The 26,578-nt window shown below is 52.5% G+C and overlaps 1 protein-coding gene across 1 annotated transcript in view; it reads right to left on the bottom strand.

The window, feature by feature from the left end:
* LOC139240764 (glutamate receptor ionotropic, kainate 5-like) overlaps positions 1-26,578 on the bottom strand; it is a 215,659-nt gene that overhangs the window by 87,906 nt on the left and 101,175 nt on the right. The window contains exons 7-9 of the mRNA XM_070869243.1: positions 6,844-7,022; positions 3,601-3,654; positions 2,880-3,041 (exon numbers count right to left, since the gene is read on the bottom strand). Coding sequence (XP_070725344.1) covers positions 2,880-3,041; positions 3,601-3,654; positions 6,844-7,022 — 395 coding nt within the window. The remainder of the gene's footprint in view (positions 1-2,879; positions 3,042-3,600; positions 3,655-6,843; positions 7,023-26,578) is intronic.

Genomic DNA, 26,578 nt, shown 5'->3' with positions numbered 1-26,578 from the left:
CAGAGAAAGACAGATACAGAAACAGAGAGAGACAGAGACAAAGAGAGAGAGAGAGAAAAACAAAGAAAGAGATAGGGACCACAGACGGAGAGACAGAGACAAAGAGAGAAAGAGAGAGACAGTTAGTGACAGAAAAATACATAGTGAGACAGAGAGAAAAAGAGAAAGAGAGACAGAGAAAAAGAGAGACAGAGAAACAGATAGCGAGAGAGAAAGAGACAGAGAGCGAGACAGAGGGACAGGCAGACAGAGATAGACAGGGAGAGAGAGAATCATAGAATTTTACAGCATAGGAGGTGGCCATTATGTCCATCATGCCCTGTGCAGGCTTTTTGAAAGAGCTAACAAATTAGTCCCGCTCTTTCCCCAGAGCGCTGTAATGTTTCCCCTTCAAGTGTTTATCCAATTCCCTTTTGAAAGTTACTATTGAATCCACCGCCCTTTCAGGCAGCGCGTTCCGGATCATAACCACTCGCTGCGTAAAAATAACTGTTTCCTTATGACGACTCTGGTTCTTTTGTCAATCACCTTAACTCCATGTCCACTGGTTACCAACCCTCCTGCCACTCCAAACAGTTGCTCCTTATTTGCTCAATGAAAACCTGCATGAATGTAAACACGTCTATTCAGTCACCCTGAGCCTGTCTCTGCTCGAAGGAGAACAGCCCCAGCTTCTCCAGTGTCCCCGTCACTGAAATCCCTCATCCCTGGGACCATTCTGGTCAATCTCCTCTGCACCCTCTCCAAGGTCATGACATCCTTCCTAAAACGTGCAGGATTGCCCACAGTATTCCGGCTGTGGCCCAACCAGTGTTTTATAAAGGTTTCGCATATCTTCCTTGCTATTGTGCTTGATGTCTCTGTTAACGAAGCCCAGGGGTCCTCTAACACCTTTCTCAATGCCCTGCCACCTTCAATAATTTGTGGTCGTACAGCCTCAGGTCCCTCTGACCCTCACTGACCCACACTGACCCTCAGTCAATAACCCTCCCTCACTGACGCTCACTCACTGACCCTCACTCACCGACTCTCGCCTCTGAGCCGGAAGGTTGTGGGTTCCAGTCCCGGTCCAGCACCTAGATCTAGGCTGACCCTCCAGTGCAGTGCTGAGAGAGCGCCGCACTGTCGGAGGTGCCGTCTTTCGGATGAGACGTTGAACCGAGGCCCTGTCTGCCCTCTCAGGTGGACGTAAAAGATCCCGTGGCACTGTTTCGAAGAAGAGCAGGGGGAGTTATCTCCAGTGTCCCGGGCCCAATATTTATCCCTCAATCAACAGAACCAAAAAATAGATTATCTGCTCATTATCACATTGCTGTTTGTGGGAGCTTGCTGTGCGTAAATTGGCTTTCGCGTTTCCCACATTACAACAGTGACTATACTTCAAAAGTACTTCATTGGCTGTAAAGCGCTGTGACGTCCGGTGGTCGTGAAAGGCGCTATATAAATGCAAGTCTTTCTTTCTTTCTCTCACTCCCTAACATAGAAACATAGAAAATAGATGCAGGAGTAGGCCATTCGGCCCTTCGAGCCTGCACCACCATTCAACAAGATCATGGCTGATCATTCCCTCAGTACCCCTTTCTTGCTTTCTCTCCATACCCCTCGATCCCTTTAGCTGTAAGAGCCATATCTAACGCCCTCGTGAATATATCCAATGAACTGACCATCATGTTGTAGAGCCTCACCTAGTGGACCACTGATGTAGTGCAACTACTGATGTATTAACAATAAAAGGTCATGTGGCAAGGTCACATGATTACAGTTGCTGCTGAGGAGCCATCTTGTAGGGTGTGTGATTAGGTAGCAGTATAAAGATATCATACCTCCCTCACTCACTCTCACTCACTGACCCGTTCTGACCCGCTCAGATCCTCACTGACCCGCTCTGACCCTCACTGACCCGCTCTGTCCTTGTTTGACCCTCAGTGACCCTCAATAACCCTTTCTGAGCCTCAATGACCCTTTCTGATCCTCAATGACCCTCAGTGACCCTCAATGACCCACTCTGACCCTCAATGACCCTTTCTGACCTTCAATGACCCTTTCTGACCCTCAATGACCCACTCTGACCCTCAATGACCCATTCTGACCCTTAATCACACACTCTGACCCTCTCTGACCCTTTCTGATCCTCAATGACCCACTCTGACCCTCAATGACCCTTTCTGACCTTCAATGACCCTTTCTGACCTTCAATGACCCTTTCTGACCTTCAATGACCCTCTCTGACCCTCAATGACCCTCTCTGACCCTCAATGACCCTCTCTGACCCCCTCTGACCCTTTCTGATCCACAATGACCCTCTCTGACCCTCAATGACCCTTTCTGATCCTCAATGACCCTCTCTGACCCTCAATGACCCTCAATTACCCTCTCTGACTCTCAATGACGCTTTCTGATCCTTAATGACCCTCAATTACCTTTTCTGACCCTCAGTGACCCACTCTGACCCTCAATGACCCTTTCTGACACTCAATGACCCACTCTGACTGACCCTCAATGACCCTCTCTGATCCTCAATGACCCTCCCTGACCCACTGTGACTTACTCTGACCCTCAATGACCCTCACTGACACTCTCTGACCCTCAATGACTTGCTCTGACCCTTTCTGACCCTCAGTGACCCTCAATGACCCTCAATCATCCTCTCTGACACTCTCTGACCCTCTATGACCCTCTCTGACCCTCAGTGGCCCTCAGTGGCCCTCTCTGACCCTCAGTGGCCCTCTCTGACCCTCAGTGGCCCTCTCTGACCCTCTCTGATCCTCAATGACCTTCTCTGACCTTCAGTGATCCTCTCTGACCCTCAATGACTCTCTTTGACCCTCAGTGACCCTCAGTGATGCTCTCTGACCCTCAGTCCACGAGCTGAGACTTACCGTGGCTCCGGGAAAGTGCGCCGTGTCACAGTTTTCCCGCCACGACATGTTAAGGCTGCGGATAAACTCGAGGAAGAACGGGTGCTTGGCGTCGAACATGGAGAACCCAATGATGTTCGCCTGATCATCTACAATCTCACCGAACTGCAAAACAGGGAAATCCTGGGGGAGAGAAAGAGAGAGAGAAGTCTAAATACACAGGGACCCTTTACAGTGACCCTTACCGTGAACACACAGAGACCCTGTACAGTGACCCTTACCCTGAATACACAGGGACCGTGTACAGTAATATGCTAGTATTGAAATCCCTCCATGGCCTCACTTCCCTATCTCTCTAATCTCCTCCAGCCCTATATTCACCCCCGTGTTCTCCTAATCCTGGCTTCTTGCGTCTGCCCGATTTTAATCTGGGAAATCTTCATGTAGCGGCAGAGGATATCGCCTCTCTTTTCCCCTTTAAGATGCTCCTTAAAACCTACCTCTTCGATCAAGCTTTTGGTCACCTGCCTAATATCTCTTTACGTGGCTCGGGGTCAAATTGTGTTTGATAATCGCTCCCGAGATGCGCTTTGGGACTTTGAGGATGTAATGAGCAGGGTGGATAAAGGGGAATGAATAGATGTCGTGTATTGGGATGTTTTACTACATTAAAGGTGCTGTATAAATGTGCAGGGTGTTGTTGGGTGAGGAGGTATTTACCATGCACCGAGGATGTACTTACCATCGTGGTGAGGATGTACTTGTAGTATGCGGAGGTCATTCCCAATTCAGCCGCCTGTAATGGAAACCAATAGTAATGTGATCTGCTAGTTAGCAAGGCTCTCGGATAACGTCTCACGCGAAAGCCGGCATGTCTGACTGTGCAGTGCGCCCTCAGTACAGCACTGGGAGTGCCGGCCTGGCTTGTGGGACTTGAGTTTCTGAAGTGACACTTCAACCCACAACCTACTGACTCAGAGGTGAATCAGCACCATCTGGGCCACAGCTGACACAAAGCATAAAGAGCTCAGCGAATCCAGCAGTGAGGGGCGGAAACCTTCAAATGTCAGCAATAATCAAATGGCAAACTAGCACAAGCCATTAAAGAGTTGGTGTTCATCTGCTGCCCCGCCTCCTGGAGTCCATTAATAAGGAAGCAGTAGCAGGGCATTTAGAAAATCATAATACAATCAAGCAGAGTCAACACGGTTATATGAAAGGGAAATCATGTTTGGCAAATTTATTAGAGTTCTTTGAGGATGTAATGAGCAGGGTGGATAAAGGGGAACAAGTAGATGCGGTGTATTTGAATTTCCAAAAGGCATTTGATAAAGTGCCACATGAAAGGCTGCTGCACAAGATAAGAGCTCATGGTTCAGGGATAACATATTAGCATGGATAGAGGATTGGCTAACTAATAGAAAACAGACAGTCAGGATAAATGGGTAACTTTCTGGTTGGCAAACAGTGACTAGTGGGGTGTCACAGGGATCAGTGCTGGGCTGCAACTATTTACAATCTATATTAATGACTTGGATGAAAGGACGGAGTGTATTGTAGCCAAATTTGCTGACGACACAAAGATAGATGGGAAAGCAAGTTGTGAGGAGGACATAAGGATTCTGCAAAGGTATAAAGATAAGCTAAGTCAGTGGGCCAAAATTTGGCAGATGGAGTATAATGTGGGAAAATGTGAGGTTATCCACTTTGGTAGGAAGAATAGAAAACAAAATGTTATTTAAATGGAGAGCGATTACAAAATGCTGCAGTACAGAGGGACCTGGGGGGCCTTGTACATGAAACATAAAAAGTTAGATGCAGGTACGGCAAGTAATCAGGAAGGCAAATAGAATGTTGGCCTTTATTGCAAGGGGGATGGAGTATAAAAGCAGAGAAGTCCTGCTACAACTGTACAGGGTATTGGTGAGGCCACACCTGGAGTACTGCGTGCAGTTTTGGTCTCCTTATATAAGGAGGGATATACTTGCTTTGGAGGCAGTTCAGAGAAGGTTCACTGGGTTAATTCCTGGGATGAAGGAGTTGTCTTATGAAGAAAGGTTGAGCAGGTTGGGCCTATACCCTTTGGAGTTTAGAATAATGAGAGATGATCTTATTGAAACATTGGTTTTGAGGGGGTTTGACAGGGTAGTTGCAGAGAGGATGTTTCCCCTCGTGGGTGAATCTAGAACTAGGTGGCATAGTCTCAGAATAAGGGGTCACCCATTTAAGACGGAGATGAGGAGGAATTTCTTCTCTCAGAGGGTCATGAATCTTTCGAATTCACTGCTTCAGAGAGCTGTGGAGGCTGGGTCACTGAATATATTTAAGGTGGAGATAGACAGATTTTTGAAGGATAGCGGAGGAAAGGGTTATGGGGAGCAGGCGGGGAAGTGGAGCTGAGTCCATGATCAGATCAGCCATGATCTCATTGAATGGTGGAGCAGGCTCGAGGGGCCAAATGGCTGACTCCTGCTCCTATTTCTTATGTTCTGATGTTCTCCTGGCTCCATCTCACGCGTCTGTCTGAAATGGGTTTCCAACTCACTTGACATCTGTTGCAAGGCAGGGTTCATGTCAGATCCCTCTCGGCAAAGAGGTCACAGGCTTAGAAATTGGCCTCCTTAGTGCTTGGCGTTATCGCCTCCGGGGGGGGGGGGTGGTTGGGGGGGCGATAACGGGGCGCTAACTGGTTTCAGAGTTGGGCACGGCGATAACATCGGCCCCCGCCACATTCAGCGGGAGTTTTACGGTGGTGGTACAGCATTGCATCCCGATCTCCTTCGGCCCGGAGGTCGTGACATCATCGCCGTGCGCATCGCCCCCCCCCACCGACACGAGATTGGGTTCCGCTCCCCGCAGCATCGCTGGTCGCAAACACCGGCAGCTGCAGGAGATGTGCAGCAGGAGGCAGGGCATGTCGTGGGTGGGGATAATTAAATGCGAGGCGGCCGAGGTAAATGAAAAGAAACACGGTCACTCTTTCTTGCCCGCGATCGATCGGCCCGGCGTTTCTGCGTCAGTGCATCGGGCTGATTGGGCCGGATCGCGGCTGCTGTCGTGAAGAAGATACATTTTGTTTGGCGGAGCCTGCAGCGATGGCCCTTCCCTGTGAGGGCGGGATGGAGTATGCAGAACCACTCCACTCACTGCCCAGCCTGCTGCTGCCGAGTGCGCTCCAGGAAAGAAGTGGCGTGCCTGATTTAGCCACTCCACTTCCATATTTACGAAAGGACACACTTGCTTTGGAGGCAATTCAGAGACGGTTCACTCGGTTGATTCCAGGGAAGAGGGGGTTGACTAATGAGGAAAGGTTGAGGAGGTTGGGCCTCGACTCATTGGAGTTCACAAGAATGAGAGGCGATCTTATCGAAACGGATAAGATAATGAGGGGGCTTGACAAGGTGGATGCAGAGAGGATGTTCCCACTGATGGGGGAGACTAGAACTAGAGGGCATGATCTTAGAATAAGGGGCCGCCCATTTAAAACTGAGATGAGGAGGAATTTCTTCTCTCAGAGGGTTGTAAATCTGTGGAACTCGCTGCCTCAGAGAGCTGTGGAAGCCGGGACATTGAATACATTTAAGACAGAGATAGACTGTTTCTTAACCAATAAGGGAATAAGTGGTTATGGGGAGCGGGGAGGGAAGTGGACCTGAGTCTATGATCGGATCAGCCATGATCGTATTAAATGCTGGAGCAGGCTCGATGGGCCGCATGGCCTACTCCTGCTCCTATTTCTTATGTTCTTATGTTCTTACCCACATTTGTTTTTAAAGTAGGGAAAGATTAGCGTCTGGCACTAGCCTTTCCTACTTTAAAAAATTAACGCCCCAGATAGGGCGCCACTGAATTTCTCCCCCGACATCTCCCCGCCCTCCTCCCAGTGAGGGTTGCCCTCACCTACACCTCATCTCCCAAGGCAGCTCACACCTGCCTCCATTCCCTGCAACAAAAGCCCCCAGAAAGCCCAGGGCCCTCGCTTGACCTTTTTCAGAATGAGATAAGACACAGAAGCATTGGCGTCGATGATGATGGTGGAGATCTTGTCATCGCGGATTTCCTTCAGGAGCGGCGTGGGGTCGTTGGAATGGTCCAGCATTCGTATCGAGAGCGATTCCTTCGAAATCAGGAACTGCCGCACCAACTCCTCCAAGCGAAGGAGACCTGCAGAGGAGAGGCAAGAGGGCATGAGACAAAAAGAGGCAGTTAGACTTCCAGTCACCGAGCTGAGATACCATAACGCACATCGATTTCAGCACTGCTTCCAGAGATCGACACTGTCTACAGAGACCAACACTACCGACAGAGACCGACACTCTCGACAGAGACCGACACTCTCGACAGAGACCGACACTCTCGACAGAGACCGACACTCTCGACAGAGACCGACACTCTCGACAGAGACCGACACTCTCGACAGAGACCGACACTCTCGACAGAGACCGACACTCTCGACAGAGACCGACACTCTCGACAGAGACCGACACTCTCGACAGAGACCGACACTCTCGACAGAGACCGACACTCTCGACAGAGACCGACGCTTCCTACAGAGACCGACGCTTCCTACAGAGACCGAAACTGTCTACAGAGACCGACACTGTCTACAGAGACCGACGCTGTCTACAGAGACCAACACTTCCTCGAGAGACCGAAACTGCCTAGAGAAACAGATATTTCTTACGTAGACCAACACTGCCTACAGAGACCGACACTGTCCACAGAGACCGACAATTCCTGCAGAGTCCGACACTTCCTACAGAGACCGACACAGTCGACAGAGACCGAAACTGTCGACAGAGACCGAAACTGTCGACAGAGACCGAAACTGTCGACAGAGACCGGAACTGTCGACAGAGACCGGAACTGTCGACAGAGACCGAAACTTCCTACACAGACCGACACTTCCTACACAGACCGACACTTCCTACACAGACCGACACTTCCTACACAGACCGACACTTCCTACACAGACCGACACTTCCTACACTTCCTACACAGACCGACACTTCCTACACAGACCGACACTTCCTACACAGACCGACACTTCCTACAGAGAACGACACTTCCTACAGAGAACGACACTTCCTACAGAGAACGACACTTCCTACAGAGAACGACACTTCCTACAGAGAATGACACTTCCTACAGAGAACGACACTTCCTACATAGACCAAAACTGTCTCCAGAGACCGACACTGTCTACAGAGATCGACACTTCCTACAGAGACCAACACTGTCTATAGAGACCGAAACTGTCTCCAGAGACCGACACTTCCTGCAGAGACCAACACTGTCGAAAGAGACCGATACTTCCAACAGAGACTGAAATTTCCAGCAGAGAACGACACTTCCTACAATGACCGACACAGTCTACAGAGACTGACATTGTCGACAGAGACCGACACTTCCTACCTAGACCGAAACTGCCTGCAGAGACAGATATTTCTTACGTAGACCGACACTGCCTACAGAGACCGACACTGTCCACAGAGACCGACAATTCCTGCAGAGACCGACGCTTCCTACAGAGACCCGCACTTCCTACAGAGACCGGCACTTCCTACAGAGACCGGCACTTCCTACAGAGACCGACACTTCCTACAGAGGCCGACACTTCCTACAGAGACCGACACTGCCTACAGAGACCGACACTTCCTACAGAGACCGACACAGTCGACAGAGACCGGCACAGTCGGCAGAGACCGACACTGCCTGCAGAGACCGACACTGTCTGCAGAGACCGACACTGCCTGCAGAGACCGACACTGCCTGCAGAGACCGACACTGCCTGCAGAGACCGACACTGCCTGCAGAGACCGACACTGCCTGCAGAGACCGACACTGCCTGCAGAGACCGACACTGCCTGCAGAGACCGACACTGCCTGCAGAGACCGACACTGCCTGCAGAGACCGACACTGCCTGCAGAGACCGACACTGCCTGCAGAGACCGACACTGCCTGCAGAGACCGACACTGCCTGCAGAGACCGACACTGCCTGCAGAGACCGACACTGCCTGCAGAGACCGACACTCTCGACAGAGACCGACACTCTAGACAGAGACCGACACTCTCGACAGAGACCGACACTCTCGACAGAGACCGACACTCTCGACAGAGACCGACACTCTCGACAGAGACCGACACTCTCGACAGAGACCGACACTCTCGACAGAGACCGACACTCTCGACAGAGACCGACACTCTCGACAGAGACCGACACTCTCGACAGAGACCGACACTCTCGACAGAGACCGACACTCTCGACAGAGACCGACACTCTCGACAGAGACCGACACTCTCGACAGAGACCGACGCTTCCTACAGAGACCGACGCTTCCTACAGAGACCGACGCTTCCTACAGAGACCGAAACTGTCTACAGAGACCGACACTGTCTACAGAGACCGACGCTGTCTACAGAGACCAACACTTCCTCGAGAGACCGAAACTGCCTAGAGAAACAGATATTTCTTACGTAGACCAACACTGCCTACAGAGACCGACACTGTCCACAGAGACCGACAATTCCTGCAGAGTCCGACACTTCCTACAGAGACCGACACAGTCGACAGAGACCGAAACTGTCGACAGAGACCGAAACTGTCGACAGAGACCGAAACTGTCGACAGAGACCGAAACTGTCGACAGAGACCGGAACTGTCGACAGAGACCGAAACTTCCTACACAGACCGACACTTCCTACACAGACCGACACTTCCTACACAGACCGACACTTCCTACACAGACCGACACTTCCTACACAGACCGACACTTCCTACACTTCCTACACAGACCGACACTTCCTACACAGACCGACACTTCCTACACAGACCGACACTTCCTACAGAGAACGACACTTCCTACAGAGAACGACACTTCCTACAGAGAACGACACTTCCTACAGAGAACGACACTTCCTACAGAGAATGACACTTCCTACAGAGAACGACACTTCCTACATAGACCAAAACTGTCTCCAGAGACCGACACTGTCTACAGAGATCGACACTTCCTACAGAGACCAACACTGTCTATAGAGACCGAAACTGTCTCCAGAGACCGACACTTCCTGCAGAGACCAACACTGTCGAAAGAGACCGATACTTCCAACAGAGACTGAAATTTCCAGCAGAGAACGACACTTCCTACAATGACCGACACAGTCTACAGAGACTGACATTGTCGACAGAGACCGACACTTCCTACCTAGACCGAAACTGCCTGCAGAGACAGATATTTCTTACGTAGACCGACACTGCCTACAGAGACCGACACTGTCCACAGAGACCGACAATTCCTGCAGAGACCGACGCTTCCTACAGAGACCCGCACTTCCTACAGAGACCGGCACTTCCTACAGAGACCGGCACTTCCTACAGAGACCGACACTTCCTACAGAGGCCGACACTTCCTACAGAGACCGACACTTCCTACAGAGACCGACACTTCCTACAGAGACCGACACAGTCGACAGAGACCGGCACAGTCGGCAGAGACCGACACTGCCTGCAGAGACCGACACTGTCTGCAGAGACCGACACTGCCTGCAGAGACCGACACTGCCTGCAGAGACCGACACTGCCTGCAGAGACCGACACTGCCTGCAGAGACCGACACTGCCTGCAGAGACCGACACTGCCTGCAGAGACCGACACTGCCTGCAGAGACCGACACTGCCTGCAGAGACCGACACTGCCTGCAGAGACCGACACTGCCTGCAGAGACCGACACTGCCTGCAGAGACCGACACTGCCTGCAGAGACCGACACTGCCTGCAGAGACCGACACTGCCTGCAGAGACCGACACTGCCTGCAGAGACCGACACTGCCTGCAGAGACCGACACTGCCTGCAGAGACCGACACTGCCTGCAGAGACCGACACTGCCTGCAGAGACCGTCACTGCCTGCAGAGACCGACACTGCCTGCAGAGACCGACACTGCCGGCAGAGACCGACACTCTCGACAGAGACCGACACTCTCGACAGAGACCGACACTCTCGACAGAGACCGACACTCTCGACAGAGACCGACACTCTCGACAGAGACCGACACTCCCGACAGAGACCGACACTCTCGACAGAGACCGACACTCTCGACAGAGACCGTCACTCTCTACAGAGACCTACACTTCCTACAGAGACCGACGCTTCCTACAGAGACCGAAACTGTTTCCAGAGACCGACACTGTCTACAGAGATCGACACTTCGTACAGAGACCAACACTGTCTATAGAGACCGAAACTGTCTCCAGAGACCGACACTTCCTGCAGAGACCGATACTGTCTATAGAGACCGATACTTCCAACAGAGACTGACACTTCCAGCAGAGACCGACACTTCCTACAATGACCGACACAGTCTACAGAGACCGACATTGTCGACAGAGACCGACACTTCCTACGTAGACCGAAACTGCCTAGAGAAACAGATATTTCTTACGGAGACCGACAATGCCTACAGAGACCGACACTGTCCACAGAGACCGACAATTCCTGCAGAGTCCGACACTTCCTACAGAGACCGACACAGTCGACAGAGACCGAAACTGTCGACAGAGACCGAAACTGTCGACAGAGATCGAAACTGTCGACACAGACCGAAACTGTCGACACAGACCGAAACTGTCGACACAGACCGAAACTGTCGACACAGACCGAAACTGTCGACACAGACCGAAACTGTCGACACAGACCGACACTTCCTACACAGACCGACACTTCCTACACAGACCGACACTTCCTACACAGACCGACACTTCCTACACAGACCGACACTTCCTACACAGACCGACACTTCCTACACAGACCGACACTTCCTACACAGACCGACACTTCCTACACAGACCGACACTTCCTACACAGACCGACACTTCCTACAAAGACCGACACTTCCTACACAGACCGACACTTCCTACACAGACCGACACTTCCTACACAGACCGACACTTCCTACACAGACCGACACTTCCTACAGAGACCGACACTTCCTACAGAGACCGACAATTCCTACAGAGACCGACACTTCCTACAGAGACCGACACTTCCTACAGAGACCGACACTTCCTACAGAGAACGACACTTCCTACAGAGAACGACACTTTCTACAGAGAACGACACTTCCTACAGAGAACGACACTTCCTACATAGACCAAAACTGTCTCCAGAGACCGACACTGTCTACAGAGATCGACACTTCCTACAGAGACCAACACTGTCTATAGAGACCGAAACTGTCTCCAGAAACCGACAATTCCTGCAGAGACCGACACTGTCTATAGAGACCGAAACTGTCTCCAGAGACCGACACTTCCTGCAGAGACCGACACTGTCTATAGAGACCGATACTTCCAACAGAGACTGAAATTTCCAGCAGAGAACGACACTTCCTACAATGACCGACACAGTCTACAGAGACTGACATTGTCGACAGAGACCGACACTTCCTACCTAGACCGAAACTGCCTACAGAGACAGATATTTCTTATGTAGACCGACACTGCCTACAGAGACCGACACTGTCCACAGAGACCGACAATTCCTACAGAGACCGACAATTCCTACAGAGACCGACGCTTCCTGCAGAGACCGACGCTTCCTACAGAGACCGACGCTTCCTACAGAGACTCACACTTCCTACAGAGACCGACATTTCCGACAGAGACCGACACTTCCGACAGAGACCGACATTTCCGACAGAGACCGACACTTCCGACAGAGACCGACACTTCCTCCTACAGAGACCGACACTTCATACAGAGACCGAAACTGTCTCCAGAGACCGACACTGTCTACAGAGATCGACGCTTCCTGCAGAGACCGACACTTCCTGCAGAGACCGACGCTTCCTGCAGAGACCGACGGTTCCTGCAGAGACCGACGCTTCCTACAGAGACCGACGCTTCCTACAGAGACCCACACTTCCTACAGAGACCGACACTTCCTACAGAGACTCACACTTCCGACAGAGACCGACGGTTCCTGCAGAGACCGACGCTTCCGACAGAGACCCACACTTCCTACAGAGACCGACATTTCCTACAGAGACCGACACTTCCTACAGAGACTCACACTTCCTACAGAGACCGACGGTTCCTGCAGAGACCGACGCTTCCGACAGAGACCCACACTTCCTACAGAGACCGACGGTTCCTGCAGAGACCGACACTTCCGACAGAGACCGACACTTCCGACAGAGACCGACATTTCCTACAGAGACCGACACTTCCGACAGAGACCGACATTTCCTACAGAGACCGACGCTTCCGACAGAGACCGACATTTCCTACAGAGACCGACGCTTCCGACAGAGACCGACGCTTCCTACAGAGACTCACACTTCCTACAGAGACCGACATTTCCTACAGAGACTCACACTTCCTACAGAGACCGACATTTCCTACAGAGACCGACACTTCCTACAGAGACCGACACTTCCGACAGAGACCAACACTTCCTCCTACAGAGACCGACACTTCATACAGAGACCGAAACTGTCTCCAGAGACCGACACTGTCTGCAGAGACCGACGCTTCCTACAGAGACTCACACTTCCTACAGAGACCGACATTTCCTACAGAGACCGACACTTCCTACAGAGACCGACACTTCCGACAGAGACCGACACTTCCGACAGAGACCGACACTTCCGACAGAGACCGACACTTCCGACAGAGACCGACACTTCCGACAGAGACCGACACTTCCGACAGAGACCGACACTTCCGACAGAGACCGACACTTCCGACAGAGACCGACACTTCCGACAGAGACCGACACTTCCGACAGAGACCGACACTTCCGACAGAGACCGACACTTCCGACACAGACCGAAACTGTCGACACAGACCGAAACTGTCGACACAGACCGAAACTGTCGACACAGACCGACACTTCCTACACAGACCGACACTTCCTACACAGACCGACACTTCCTACACAGACCGACACTTCCTACACAGACCGACACTTCCTACACAGACCGACACTTCCTACACAGACCGACACTTCCTACACAGACCGACACTTCCTACACAGACCGACACTTCCTACACAGACCGACACTTCCTACACAGACCGACACTTTCTACACAGACCGACACTTCCTACACAGACCGACACTTCCTACACAGACCGAGACTTCCTACACAGACCGACACTTCCTACAAAGACCGACACTTCCTCCACAGACCGACACTTCCTACACAGACCGACACTTCCTACACAGACCGACACTTCCTACACAGACCGACACTTCCTACACAGACCGACACTTCCTACAGAGACCGACACTTCCTACAGAGACCGACACTTCCTACAGAGACCGACACTTCCTACAGAGACCGACACTTCCTACAGAGACCGACACTTCCTACAGAGAACGACACTTCCTACAGAGAACGACACTTCCTACAGAGAACGACACTTCCTACAGAGAACGACACTTCCTACAGAGAACGACACTTCCTACATAGAGCAAAACTGTCTCCAGAGACCGACACTGTCTACAGAGATCGACACTTCCTACAGAGACCAACACTGTCTATAGAGACCGAAACTGTCTCCAGAAACCGACACTTCCTGCAGAGACCGACACTGTCTATAGAGACCGATACTTCCAACAGAGACTGAAATTTCCAGCAGAGAACGACACTTCCTACAATGACCGACACAGTCTACAGAGACTGACATTGTCGACAGAGACCGACACTTCCTACCTAGACCGAAACTGCCTACAGAGACAGATATTTCTTACGTAGACCGACACAGCCTACAGAGACCGACACTGTCCACAGAGACCGACAATTCCTACAGAGACCGACAATTCCTGCAGAGACCGACGCTTCCTACAGAGACCGACGCTTCCTACAGAGACCGACGCTTCCTACAGAGACTCACACTTCCGACAGAGACCGACACTTCCGACAGAGACCGACACTTCCTCCTACAGAGACCGACACTTCATACAGAGACCGAAACTGTCTCCAGAGACCGACACTGTCTACAGAGATCGACGCTTCCTGCAGAGACCGACGGTTCCTGCAGAGACCGACGCTTCCTGCAGAGACCGACGGTTCCTGCAGAGACCGACGGTTCCTGCAGAGACCGACGCTTCCTGCAGAGACCGACGCTTCCTGCAGAGACCGACGCTTCCTGCAGAGACCGACGCTTCCTGCAGAGACCGACGGTTCCTGCAGAGACCGACGCTTCCTACAGAGACCGACGCTTCCTACAGAGACCGACGCTTCCTGCAGAGACCGACGCTTCCTGCAGAGACCGACGCTTCCTACAGAGACCCACGCTTCCTACAGAGACCGACGCTTCCTGCAGAGACCGACGCTTCCTGCAGAGACCGACGCTTCCTGCAGAGACCGACGCTTCCTGCAGAGACCGACGGTTCCTGCAGAGACCGACGCTTCCTACAGAGACCGACGCTTCCTACAGAGACCGACGCTTCCTGCAGAGACCGACGCTTCCTGCAGAGACCGACGCTTCCTGCAGAGACCGACGCTTCCTGCAGAGACCGACGCTTCCTGCAGAGACCGACGCTTCCTGCAGAGACCGACGCTTCCTACAGAGACCGACGCTTCCTACAGAGACCGACGCTTCCTGCAGAGACCGACGCTTCCTGCAGAGACCGACGCTTCCTGCAGAGACCGACGCTTCCTGCAGAGACCGACGCTTCCTACAGAGACCGACGCTTCCTTCAGAGACCGACGCTTCCGAAAGAGACCGACATTTCCTACAGAGACTCACACTTCCTACAGAGACCGACATTTCCTACAGAGACCGACATTTCCTACAGAGACTCACACTTCCTACAGAGACCGACATTTCCTACAGAGACCGACGCTTCCGACAGAGACCGACGCTTCCGACAGAGACCGACACTTCCGACAGAGACCGACACTTCCGACAGAGACCGACACTTCCGACAGAGACCGACACTTCCGACAGAGACCGACACTTCCGACAGAGACCGACACTTCCGACAGAGACCGACACTTCCTCCTACAGAGACCGACACTTCATACAGAGACCGAAACTGTCTCCAGAGACCGACACTGTCTACAGAGACCGACGCTTCCTGCAGAGACCGACGCTTCCTACAGAGACCGACACTTCCGACAGAGACCGACGCTTCCTACAGAGACCGACACTTCCTACAGAGACCGACACTTCCTACAGAGACCGACACTTCCGACAGAGACCGACACTTCCGACAGAGACCGACACTGTCTACAGAGACCGACACTTCCTACAGAGACCGACACTTCCGACAGAGACCGACACTTCCGACAGAGACCGACACTTCCTACAGAGACCGACACTTCCTACAGAGACCGACACTTCCTACAGAGACCGACACTTCCGACAGAGACCGACACTTCCGACAGAGACCGACACTTCCGGCAGAGACCGACACTTCCGGCAGAGACCGACACTTCCGGCAGAGACCGACACTTCCGGCAGAGACTGACACTTCCTGCAGAGACCGACACTTCCTGCAGAGACCGACACTTCCTGCAGAGACCGACACTTCCGGCAGAGACCGACACTTCCGGCAGAGACCGACACTTCCGGCAGAGACCGACACTTCCGGCAGAGACCGACACTTCCGGCAGAGACCGACACTTCCGGCAGAGACCGACACTTCCGGCAGAGACCGACACTTCCGGCAGAGACCGACATTTCCGGCAGAGACCGACACTTCCGGCAGAGACCGACACTTCCGGCAGAGACCGACACTTCCGACAGAGACCGACACTTCCGACAGAGACCGACACTTCCGACAGAGACCGACACTTCCGACAGAGACCGACACTTCCGACAGAGACCGACACTTCCGACAGAGACCGACACTTCCGACAGAGACCGACACTTCCGACAGAGACCGACACTTCCGACAGAGACCGACACTTCCGACAGAGACCGACACTTCCGACAGAGACCGACACTTCCTCCTACAGAGACCGACACTTCCTACAGAGACCGAAACTGTCTACAGAGACCGACACTGTCTACAGAGACCGACGCTGTCTACAGAGACCAACACTTCCTCGAGAGACCGAAACTGCCTAGAGAAACAGATATTTCTTACGTAGACCGACACTGCCTACAGAGACCGACACTGTCCACAGAGACCGACAATTCCTGCAGAGTCCGACACTTCCTACAGAGACCGACACAGTCGACAGAGGCCGAAACTGTCGACAGAAACCGAAACTGTCGACAGAGACCGAAACTGTCGACAGAGACCGAAACTGTCGACAGAGACCGAAACTGTCGACAGAGACCGAAACTTCCTACACAGACCGACACTTCCTACACAGACCGACACTTCCTACACAGACCGACACTTCCTACACAGACCGACACTTCCTACACAGACCGACACTTCCTACACAGACCGACACTTCCTACAGAGACCGACACTTCCTACAGAGACCGACACTTCCTACAGAGACCGACACTTCCTACAGAGAATGACACTTCCTACAGAGAACGACACTTCCTACAGAGAACGACACTTCCTACAGAGAACGACACTTCCTACAGAGAACGACACTTCCTACATAGACCAAAACTGTCTCCAGAGACCGACACTGTCTACAGAGATCGACACTTCCTACAGAGACCAACACTGTCTATAGAGACCGAAACTGTCTCCAGAAACCGACAATTCCTGCAGCGACCGACACTGTCTATAGAGACCGAAACTGTCTCCAGAGACCGACACTTCCTGCAGAGACCGACACTGTCTATAGAGACCGATACTTCCAACAGAGACTGAAATTTCCAGCAGAGAACGACACTTCCTACAATGACCGACACAGTCTACAGAGACTGACATTGTCGACAGAGACCGACACTTCCTACCTAGACCGAAACTGCCTACAGAGACAGATATTTCTTACGTAGACCGACACTGCCTACAGAGACCGACACTGTCCACAGAGACCGACAATTCCTGCAGAGACCGACGCTTCCTACAGAGACCCGCACTTCCTACAGAGACCGACACTTCCTACAGAGACCGACACAGTCGACAGAGACCGACACAGTCGGCAGAGACCGACACTGCCTGCAGAGACCGACACTGCCTGCAGAGACCGACACAGCCTGCAGAGACCGACACAGCCTGCAGAGACCGACACTGCCTGCAGAGACCGACACTGCCTGCAGAGACCGACACTGCCTGCAGAGACCGACACTGCCTGCAGAGACCGACACTGCCTGCAGAGACCGACACTGCCTGCAGAGACCGACACTGCCTGCAGAGACCGACACTGCCTGCAGAGACCGACACTGCCTGCAGAGACCGACACTGCCTGCAGAGACCGACACTGCCTGCAGAGACCGACACTGCCTGCAGAGACCGACACTGCCTGCAGAGACCGACACTGCCTGCAGAGACCGACACTGCCTGCAGAGACCGACACTGCCTGCAGAGACCGACACTCTCGGCAGAGACCGACACTCTCGACAGAGACCGACACTCTCGACAGAGACCGACACTCTCGACAGAGACCGACACTCTCGACAGAGACCGACACTCTCGACAGAGACCGACACTCTCGACAGAGACCGACACTCTCGACAGAGACCGACGCTTCCTACAGAGACCGACGCTTCCTACAGAGACCGAAACTGTTTCCAGAGACCGACACTGTCTACAGAGATCGACACTTCGTACAGAGACCAACACTGTCTATAGAGACCGAAACTGTCTCCAGAGACCGACACTTCCTGAAGAGACCGATACTGTCTATAGAGACCGATACTTCCAACAGAGACTGACACTTCCAGCAGAGACCGACACTTCCTACAATGACCGACACAGTCTACAGAGACCGACATTGTCGACAGAGACCGACACGTCCTACCTAGACCGAAACTGCCTAGAGAAACAGATATTTCTTACGGAGACCGACACTGCCTACAGAGACCGACACTGTCCACAGAGACCGACAATTCCTGCAGAGTCCGACACTTCCTACAGAGACCGACACTTCCTACAATGACCGACACAGTCTACAGAGACCGAAACTGTCGACAGAGACCGCAACTGTCGACAGAGACCGAAACTGTCGACACATACCGAAACTGTCGACACAGACCGACACTTCCTACACAGACCGACACTTCCTACACAGACTGACACTTCCTACACAGACCGACACTTCCTACACAGACCGACACTTCCTACACAGACCGACACTTCCTACACAGACCGACACTTCCTACACAGACCGACACTTCCTACACAGACCGACACTTCCGACAAAGACGGACACTTCCTACACAGACCGACACTTCCTACACTGACCGACACTTCCTACACTGACCGACACTTCCTACACAGACCGACACTTCCTACACAGACCGACACTTCCTACACAGACCGACACTTCCTACACAGACCGACACGTCCTACAGAGACCGACACTTCCTACAGAGACCGACACTTCCTACAGAGACCGACACAGTCGGCAGAGACCGACACAGTCGGCAGAGACCGACACAGTCGGCAGAGACCGACACTGCCTGCAGAGACCGACACTGCCTGCAGAGACCGACACTGCCTGCAGAGACCGACACTGCCTGCAGAGACCGACACTGCCTGCAGAGACCGACACTGCCTGCAGAGACCGACACTGCCTGCAGAGACCGACACTGCCGGCAGACACCGACACTCTCGACAGAGACCGACACTCTCGACAGAGACCGACACTCTCGACAGAGACCGACACTCTCGACAGAGACCGACACTCTCGACAGAGACCGACACTCTCGACAGAGACCGACACTCTCGACAGAGACCGACACTCTCGACAGAGACCGACACTCTCGACAGAGACCGACACTCTCGACAGAGACCGACACTCTCGACAGAGACCGACACTCTCGACAGAGACCGACACTCTCGACAGAGACCGACACTCTCGACAGAGACCGACACTCTCTACAGAGACCTACACTTCCTACAGAGACCGACGCTTCCTACAGAGACCGAAACTGTTTCCAGAGACCGACACTGTCTACAGAGATCGACACTTCGTACAGAGACCAACACTGTCTATAGAGACCGAAACTGTCTCCAGAGACCGACACTTCCTGAAGAGACCGATACTGTCTATAGAGACCGATACTTCCAACAGAGACTGACACTTCCAGCAGAGACCGACACTTCCTACAATGACCGACACAGTCTACAGAGACCGACATTGTCGACAGAGACCGACACTTCCTACGTAGACCGAAACTGCCTAGAGAAACAGATATTTCTTACGGAGACCGACACTGTCCACAGAGACCGACACTGTCCACAGAGACCGACAATTCCTGCAGAGTCCGACACTTCCTACAGAGACCGACACTTCCTACAGAGACCGACACAGTCGACAGAGACCGAAACTGTCGACAGAGACCGAAACTGTCGACAGAGACCGAAACTGTCGACAGAGACCGAAACTGTCGACACAGACCGAAACTGTCGACACAGACCGACACTTCCTACACAGACCGACACTTCCTACACAGACCGACACTTCCTACACAGACCGACACTTCCCACACAGACCGACACTTCCCACACAGACCGACACTTCCTACACAGACCGACACTTCCTACACAGACCGACACTTCCTACACAGACCGACACTTCCTGCACAGACCGACACTTCCTACACAGACCGACACTTCCTACACAGACCGACACTTCCTACACAGACCGACACTTCCTACACAGACCGACACTTCCTACACAGACCGACACTTCCGACAAAGACCGACACTTCCGACAAAGACCGACACTTCCGACAAAGACCGACACTTCCTACACAGACCGACACTTCCTACACTGACCGACACTTCCTACAAAGACCGACACTTCCTACACAGACCGACACTTCCTACACAGACCGACACTTCCTACACAGACCGACACGTCCTACAGAGACCGACACTTCCTACAGAGACCGACACTTCCTACAGAGACCGACACTTCCTACAGAGACCGACACTTCCTACAGAGAACGACACTTCCTACAGAGAACGACACTTCCTACAGAGAACGACACTTCCTACAGAGAACGACACTTCCTACAGAGAACGACACTTCCTACAGAGAACGACACTTCCTACATAGACCAAAACTGTCTCCAGAGACCGACACTGTCTACAGAGATCGACACTTCCTACAGAGACCAACACTGTCTATAGAGACCGAAACTGTCTCCAGAAACCGACAATTCCTGCAGAGACCGACACTGTCTATAGAGACCGAAACTGTCTCCAGAGACCGACACTTCCTGCAGAGACCGACACTCTCTATAGAGACCGATACTTCCAACAGAGACTGAAATTTCCAGCAGAGAACGACACTTCCTACAATGACCGACACAGTCTACAGAGACTGACATTGTCGACAGAGACCGACACTTCCTACCTAGACCGAAACTGCCTACAGAGACAGATATTTCTTACGTAGACCGACACTGCCTACAGAGACCGACACTGTCCACAGAGACCGACAATTCCTACAGAGACCGACGCTTCCTACAGAGACCGACACTTCCTACAGAGACTCACACTTCCTACAGAGACCGACACTTCCTACAGAGACTCACACTTCCTACAGAGACCGACGCTTCCTACAGAGACCGACACTTCCGACAGAGACCGACACTTCCGACAGAGACCGACACTTCCGACAGAGACCGACACTCCCGACAGAGACCGACACTCGCGACAGAGACCGACACTTGCGACAGAGACCGACACTTGCGACAGAGACCGACACTTGCGACAGAGACCGACACTTGCGACAGAGACCGACACTTGCGACAGAGACCGACACTTCCGACAGAGACCGACACTTCCGACAGAGACCGACACTCCCGACAGAGACCGACACTTCCGACAGAGACCGACACTCTCGACAGAGACCGACACTCTCGACAGAGACCGACACTCTCGACAGAGACCGACACTCTCGACAGAGACCGACACTCTCGACAGAGACCGACACTCTCGACAGAGACCTACACTTCCTACAGAGACCGACACTCTCTACAGAGACCGACGCTTCCTACAGAGACCGACGCTTCCTACAGAGATCGACGCTTCCTACAGAGACCGAAACTGTCTACAGAGACCGACACTGTCTACAGAGACCAACACTTCCTCGAGAGACCGAAACTGTCTAGAGAAACAGATATTTCTTACGTAGACCGACACTGCCTACAGAGACCGACACTGTCCACAGAGACCGACAATTCCTGCAGAGTCCGACACTTCCTACAGAGACCGACACAGTCGACAGAGACCGAAACTGTCGACAGAGACCGAAACTGTCGACAGAGACCGAAACTGTCGACAGAGACCGAAACTGTCGACAGAGACCGAAACTGTCGACAGAGACCGAAACTGTCGACAGAGACCGACACTTCCTACACAGACCGACACTTCCTACACAGACCGACACTTCCTACACAGACCGACACTTCCTACACAGACCGACACTTCCTACACAGACCGACACTTCCTACACAGACCGACACTTCGTACACAGACCGACACTTCCTACACAGACCGACACTTCCTACACAGACCGACACTTCCTACACAGACCGACACTTCCTACACAGACCGACACTTCCTACACAGACCGACACTTCCTACAGAGACCGACACTTCCTACAGAGACCGACACTTCCTGCAGAGAACGACACTTCCTGCAGAGAACGACACTTCCTACAGAGAACGACACTTCCTACAGAGAACGACACTTCCTACAGAGAACGACACTTCCTACAGAGAATGACATTTCCTACAGAGAACGACACTTCCTACATAGACCAAAACTGTCTCCAGAGACCGACACTGTCTACAGAGATCGACACTTCCTACAGAGACCAACACTGTCTATAGAGACCGAAACTGTCTCCAGAAACCGACAATTCCTGCAGCGACCGACACTGTCTATAGAGACCGAAACTGTCTCCAGAGACCGACACTTCCTGCAGAGACCGACACTGTCTATAGAGACCGATACTTCCAACAGAGACTGAAATTTCCAGCAGAGAACGACACTTCCTACAATGACCGACACAGTCTACAGAGACTGACATTGTCGACAGAGACCGACACTTCCTACCTAGACCGAAACTGCCTACAGAGACAGATATTTCTTACGTAGACCGACACTGCCTACAGAGACCGACACTGTCCACAGAGACCGACAATTCCTACAGAGACCGACGCTTCCTACAGAGACTGACATTTCCTACAGAGACCGACACTTCCTACAGAGACCGACACAGTCGACAGAGACCGACACAGTCGACAGAGACCGAAACTGTCGACAGAGACCGAAACTGTCGACAGAGACCGAAACTGTCGACAGAGACCGAAACTGTCGACAGAGACCGAAACTGTCGACAGAGACCGAAACTGTCGACAGAGACCGAAACTGTCGACAGAGACCGAAACTGTCGACAGAGACCGAAACTGTCGACAGAGACCGAAACTTCCTACACAGACCGACACTTCCTACACAGACCGACACTTCCTACACAGACCAACACTTCCTACACAGACCGACACTTCGTACACAGACCGACACTTCGTACACAGACCGACACTTCCTACACAGACCGACTCTTCCGACACAGACCGACACTTCCGACACAGACCGACACTTCCTACACAGACCGACACTTCCTACAGAGACCGACACTTCCTACAGAGAACGACACTTCCTACAGAGAACGACACTTCCTACAGAGAACAACACTTCCTACAGAGAATGACATTTCCTACAGAGAACGACACTTCCTACATAGACCAAAACTGTCTCCAGAGACCGACACTGTCTACAGAGATCGACACTTCCTACAGAGACCAACACTGTCTATAGAGACCGAAACTGTCTCCAGAAACCGACAATTCCTGCAGCGACCGACACTGTCTATAGAGACCGAAACTGTCTCCAGAGACCGACACTTCCTGCAGAGACCGACACTGTCTATAGAGACCGATACTTCCAACAGAGACTGAAATTTCCAGCAGAGAACGACACTTCCTACAATGACCGACACAGTCTACAGAGACTGACATTGTCGACAGAGACCGACACTTCCTACCTAGACCGAAACTGCCTACAGAGACAGATATTTCTTACGTAGACCGACACTGCCTACAGAGACCGACACTGTCCACAGAGACCGACAATTCCTACACAGACCGACGCTTCCTACAGAGACCGACATTTCCTACAGAGACCGACACTTCCTACAGAGACCGACACAGTCGACAGAGACCGAAACTGTCGACAGAGACCGAAACTTTCGACAGAGACCGAAACTGTCGACAGAGACCGAAACTGTCGACTGAGACCGAAACTGTCGACAGAGTCCGAAACTATCGACAGAGACCGAAACTTCCTACACAGACCGACACTTCCTACACAGACCGACACTTCCTACACAGACCGACACTTCGTACACAGACCGACACTTCGTACACAGACCAACACTTCGTACACAGACCGACACTTCGTACACAGACCGACACTTCCTACACAGACCGACACTTCCTACACAGACCAACACTTCCTACACAGACCGACACTTCCTACACAGACCGACACTTCCTACACAGACCGACACTTCCTACACAGACCGACACTTCCTACACAGACCGACACTTCCTACACAGACCGACACTTCCTACAGAGACCGACACTTCCTACAGAGACCGACACTTCCTACAGAGACCGACACTTCCTACAGAGAACGACACTTCCTACAGAGAACGACACTTCCTACAGAGAACGACACTTCCTACAGAGAATGACATTTCCTACAGAGAACGACACTTCCTACATAGACCAAAACTGTCTCCAGAGACCGACACTGTCTACAGAGATCGACACTTCCTACAGAGACCAACACTGTCTATAGAGACCGAAACTGTCTCCAGAAACCGACAATTCCTGCAGCGACCGACACTGTCTATAGAGACCGAAACTGTCTCCAGAGACCGACACTTCCTGCAGAGACCGACACTGTCTATAGAGACCGATACTTCCAACAGAGACTGAAATTTCCAGCAGAGAACGACACTTCCTACAATGACCGACACAGTCTACAGAGACTGACATTGTCGACAGAGACCGACACTTCCTACCTAGACCGAAACTGCCGACAGAGACAGATATTTCTTACGTAGACCGACACTGCCTACAGAGACCGACACTGTCCACAGAGATCGACAATTCCTGCAGAGACCGACGCTTCCTACAGAGACCCGCACTTCCTACAGAGACCGGCACTTCCTACAGAGACCGACACTTCCTACAGAGACCGACACTTCCTACAGAGACCGACACAGTCGACAGAGACCGACACTGCCTGCAGAGACCGACACTGCCTGCAGAGACCGACACTGCCTGCAGAGACCGACACTGCCTGCAGAGACCGACACTGCCTGCAGAGACCGACACTGCCTGCAGAGACCGACACTGCCTGCAGAGACCGACACTGCCTGCAGAGACCGACACTGCCTGCAGAGACCGACACTGCCTGCAGAGACCGACACTGCCTGCAGAGACCGACACTGCCTGCAGAGACCGACACTGCCTGCAGAGACCGACACTCTCGACAGAGACCGACACTCTCGACAGAGACCGACACTCTCGACAGAGACCGACACTCTCGACAGAGACCGTCACTCTCTACAGAGACCTACACTTCCTACAGAGACCGACGCTTCCTACAGAGACCGAAACTGTTTCCAGAGACCGACACTGTCTACAGAGATCGACACTTCGTACAGAGACCAACACTGTCTATAGAGACCGAAACTGTCTCCAGAGACCGACACTTCCTGCAGAGACCGATACTGTCTATATAGACCGATACTTCCAACAGAGACTGACACTTCCAGCAGAGACCGACACTTCCTACAATGACCGACACAGTCTACAGAGACCGACATTGTCGACAGAGACCGACACTTCCTACGTAGACCGAAACTGCCTAGAGAAACAGATATTTCTTACGGAGACCGACACTGCCTACAGAGACCGACACTGTCCACAGAGACCGACAATTCCTGCAGAGTCCGACACTTCCTACAGAGACCGACACAGTCGACAGAGACCGAAACTGTCGACAGAGACCGAAACTGTCGACAGAGACCGAAACTGTCGACACAGACCGAAACTGTCGACACAGACCGAAACTGTCGACACAGACCGAAACTGTCGACACAGACCGAAACTGTCGACACAGACCGACACTTCCTACACAGACCGACACTTCCTACACAGACCGACACTTCCTACACAGACCGACACTTCCTACACAGACCGACACTTCGTACACAGACCGACACTTCGTACACAGACCAACACTTCGTACACAGACCGACACTTCGTACACAGACCGACACTTCGTACACAGGCCGACACTTCCTACACAGACCGACACTTCCTACACAGACCGACACTTCCTACACAGACCGACACTTCCTACACAGACCGACACTTCCTACACAGACCGACACTTCCTACACAGACCGACACTTCCTACACAGACCGACACTTCCTACAGAGACCGACACTTCCTACAGAGACCGACACTTCCTACAGAGACCGACACTTCCTACAGAGAACGACACTTCCTACAGAGAACGACACTTCCTACAGA

Source organism: Pristiophorus japonicus, chromosome X, assembly GCF_044704955.1.
Source record: "Pristiophorus japonicus isolate sPriJap1 chromosome X, sPriJap1.hap1, whole genome shotgun sequence".
Taxonomy (NCBI): domain Eukaryota; kingdom Metazoa; phylum Chordata; class Chondrichthyes; family Pristiophoridae; genus Pristiophorus; species Pristiophorus japonicus.
Note: the sequence above shows the minus strand (reverse complement) of the source record. Positions and strands in the feature narration are given on the sequence as shown.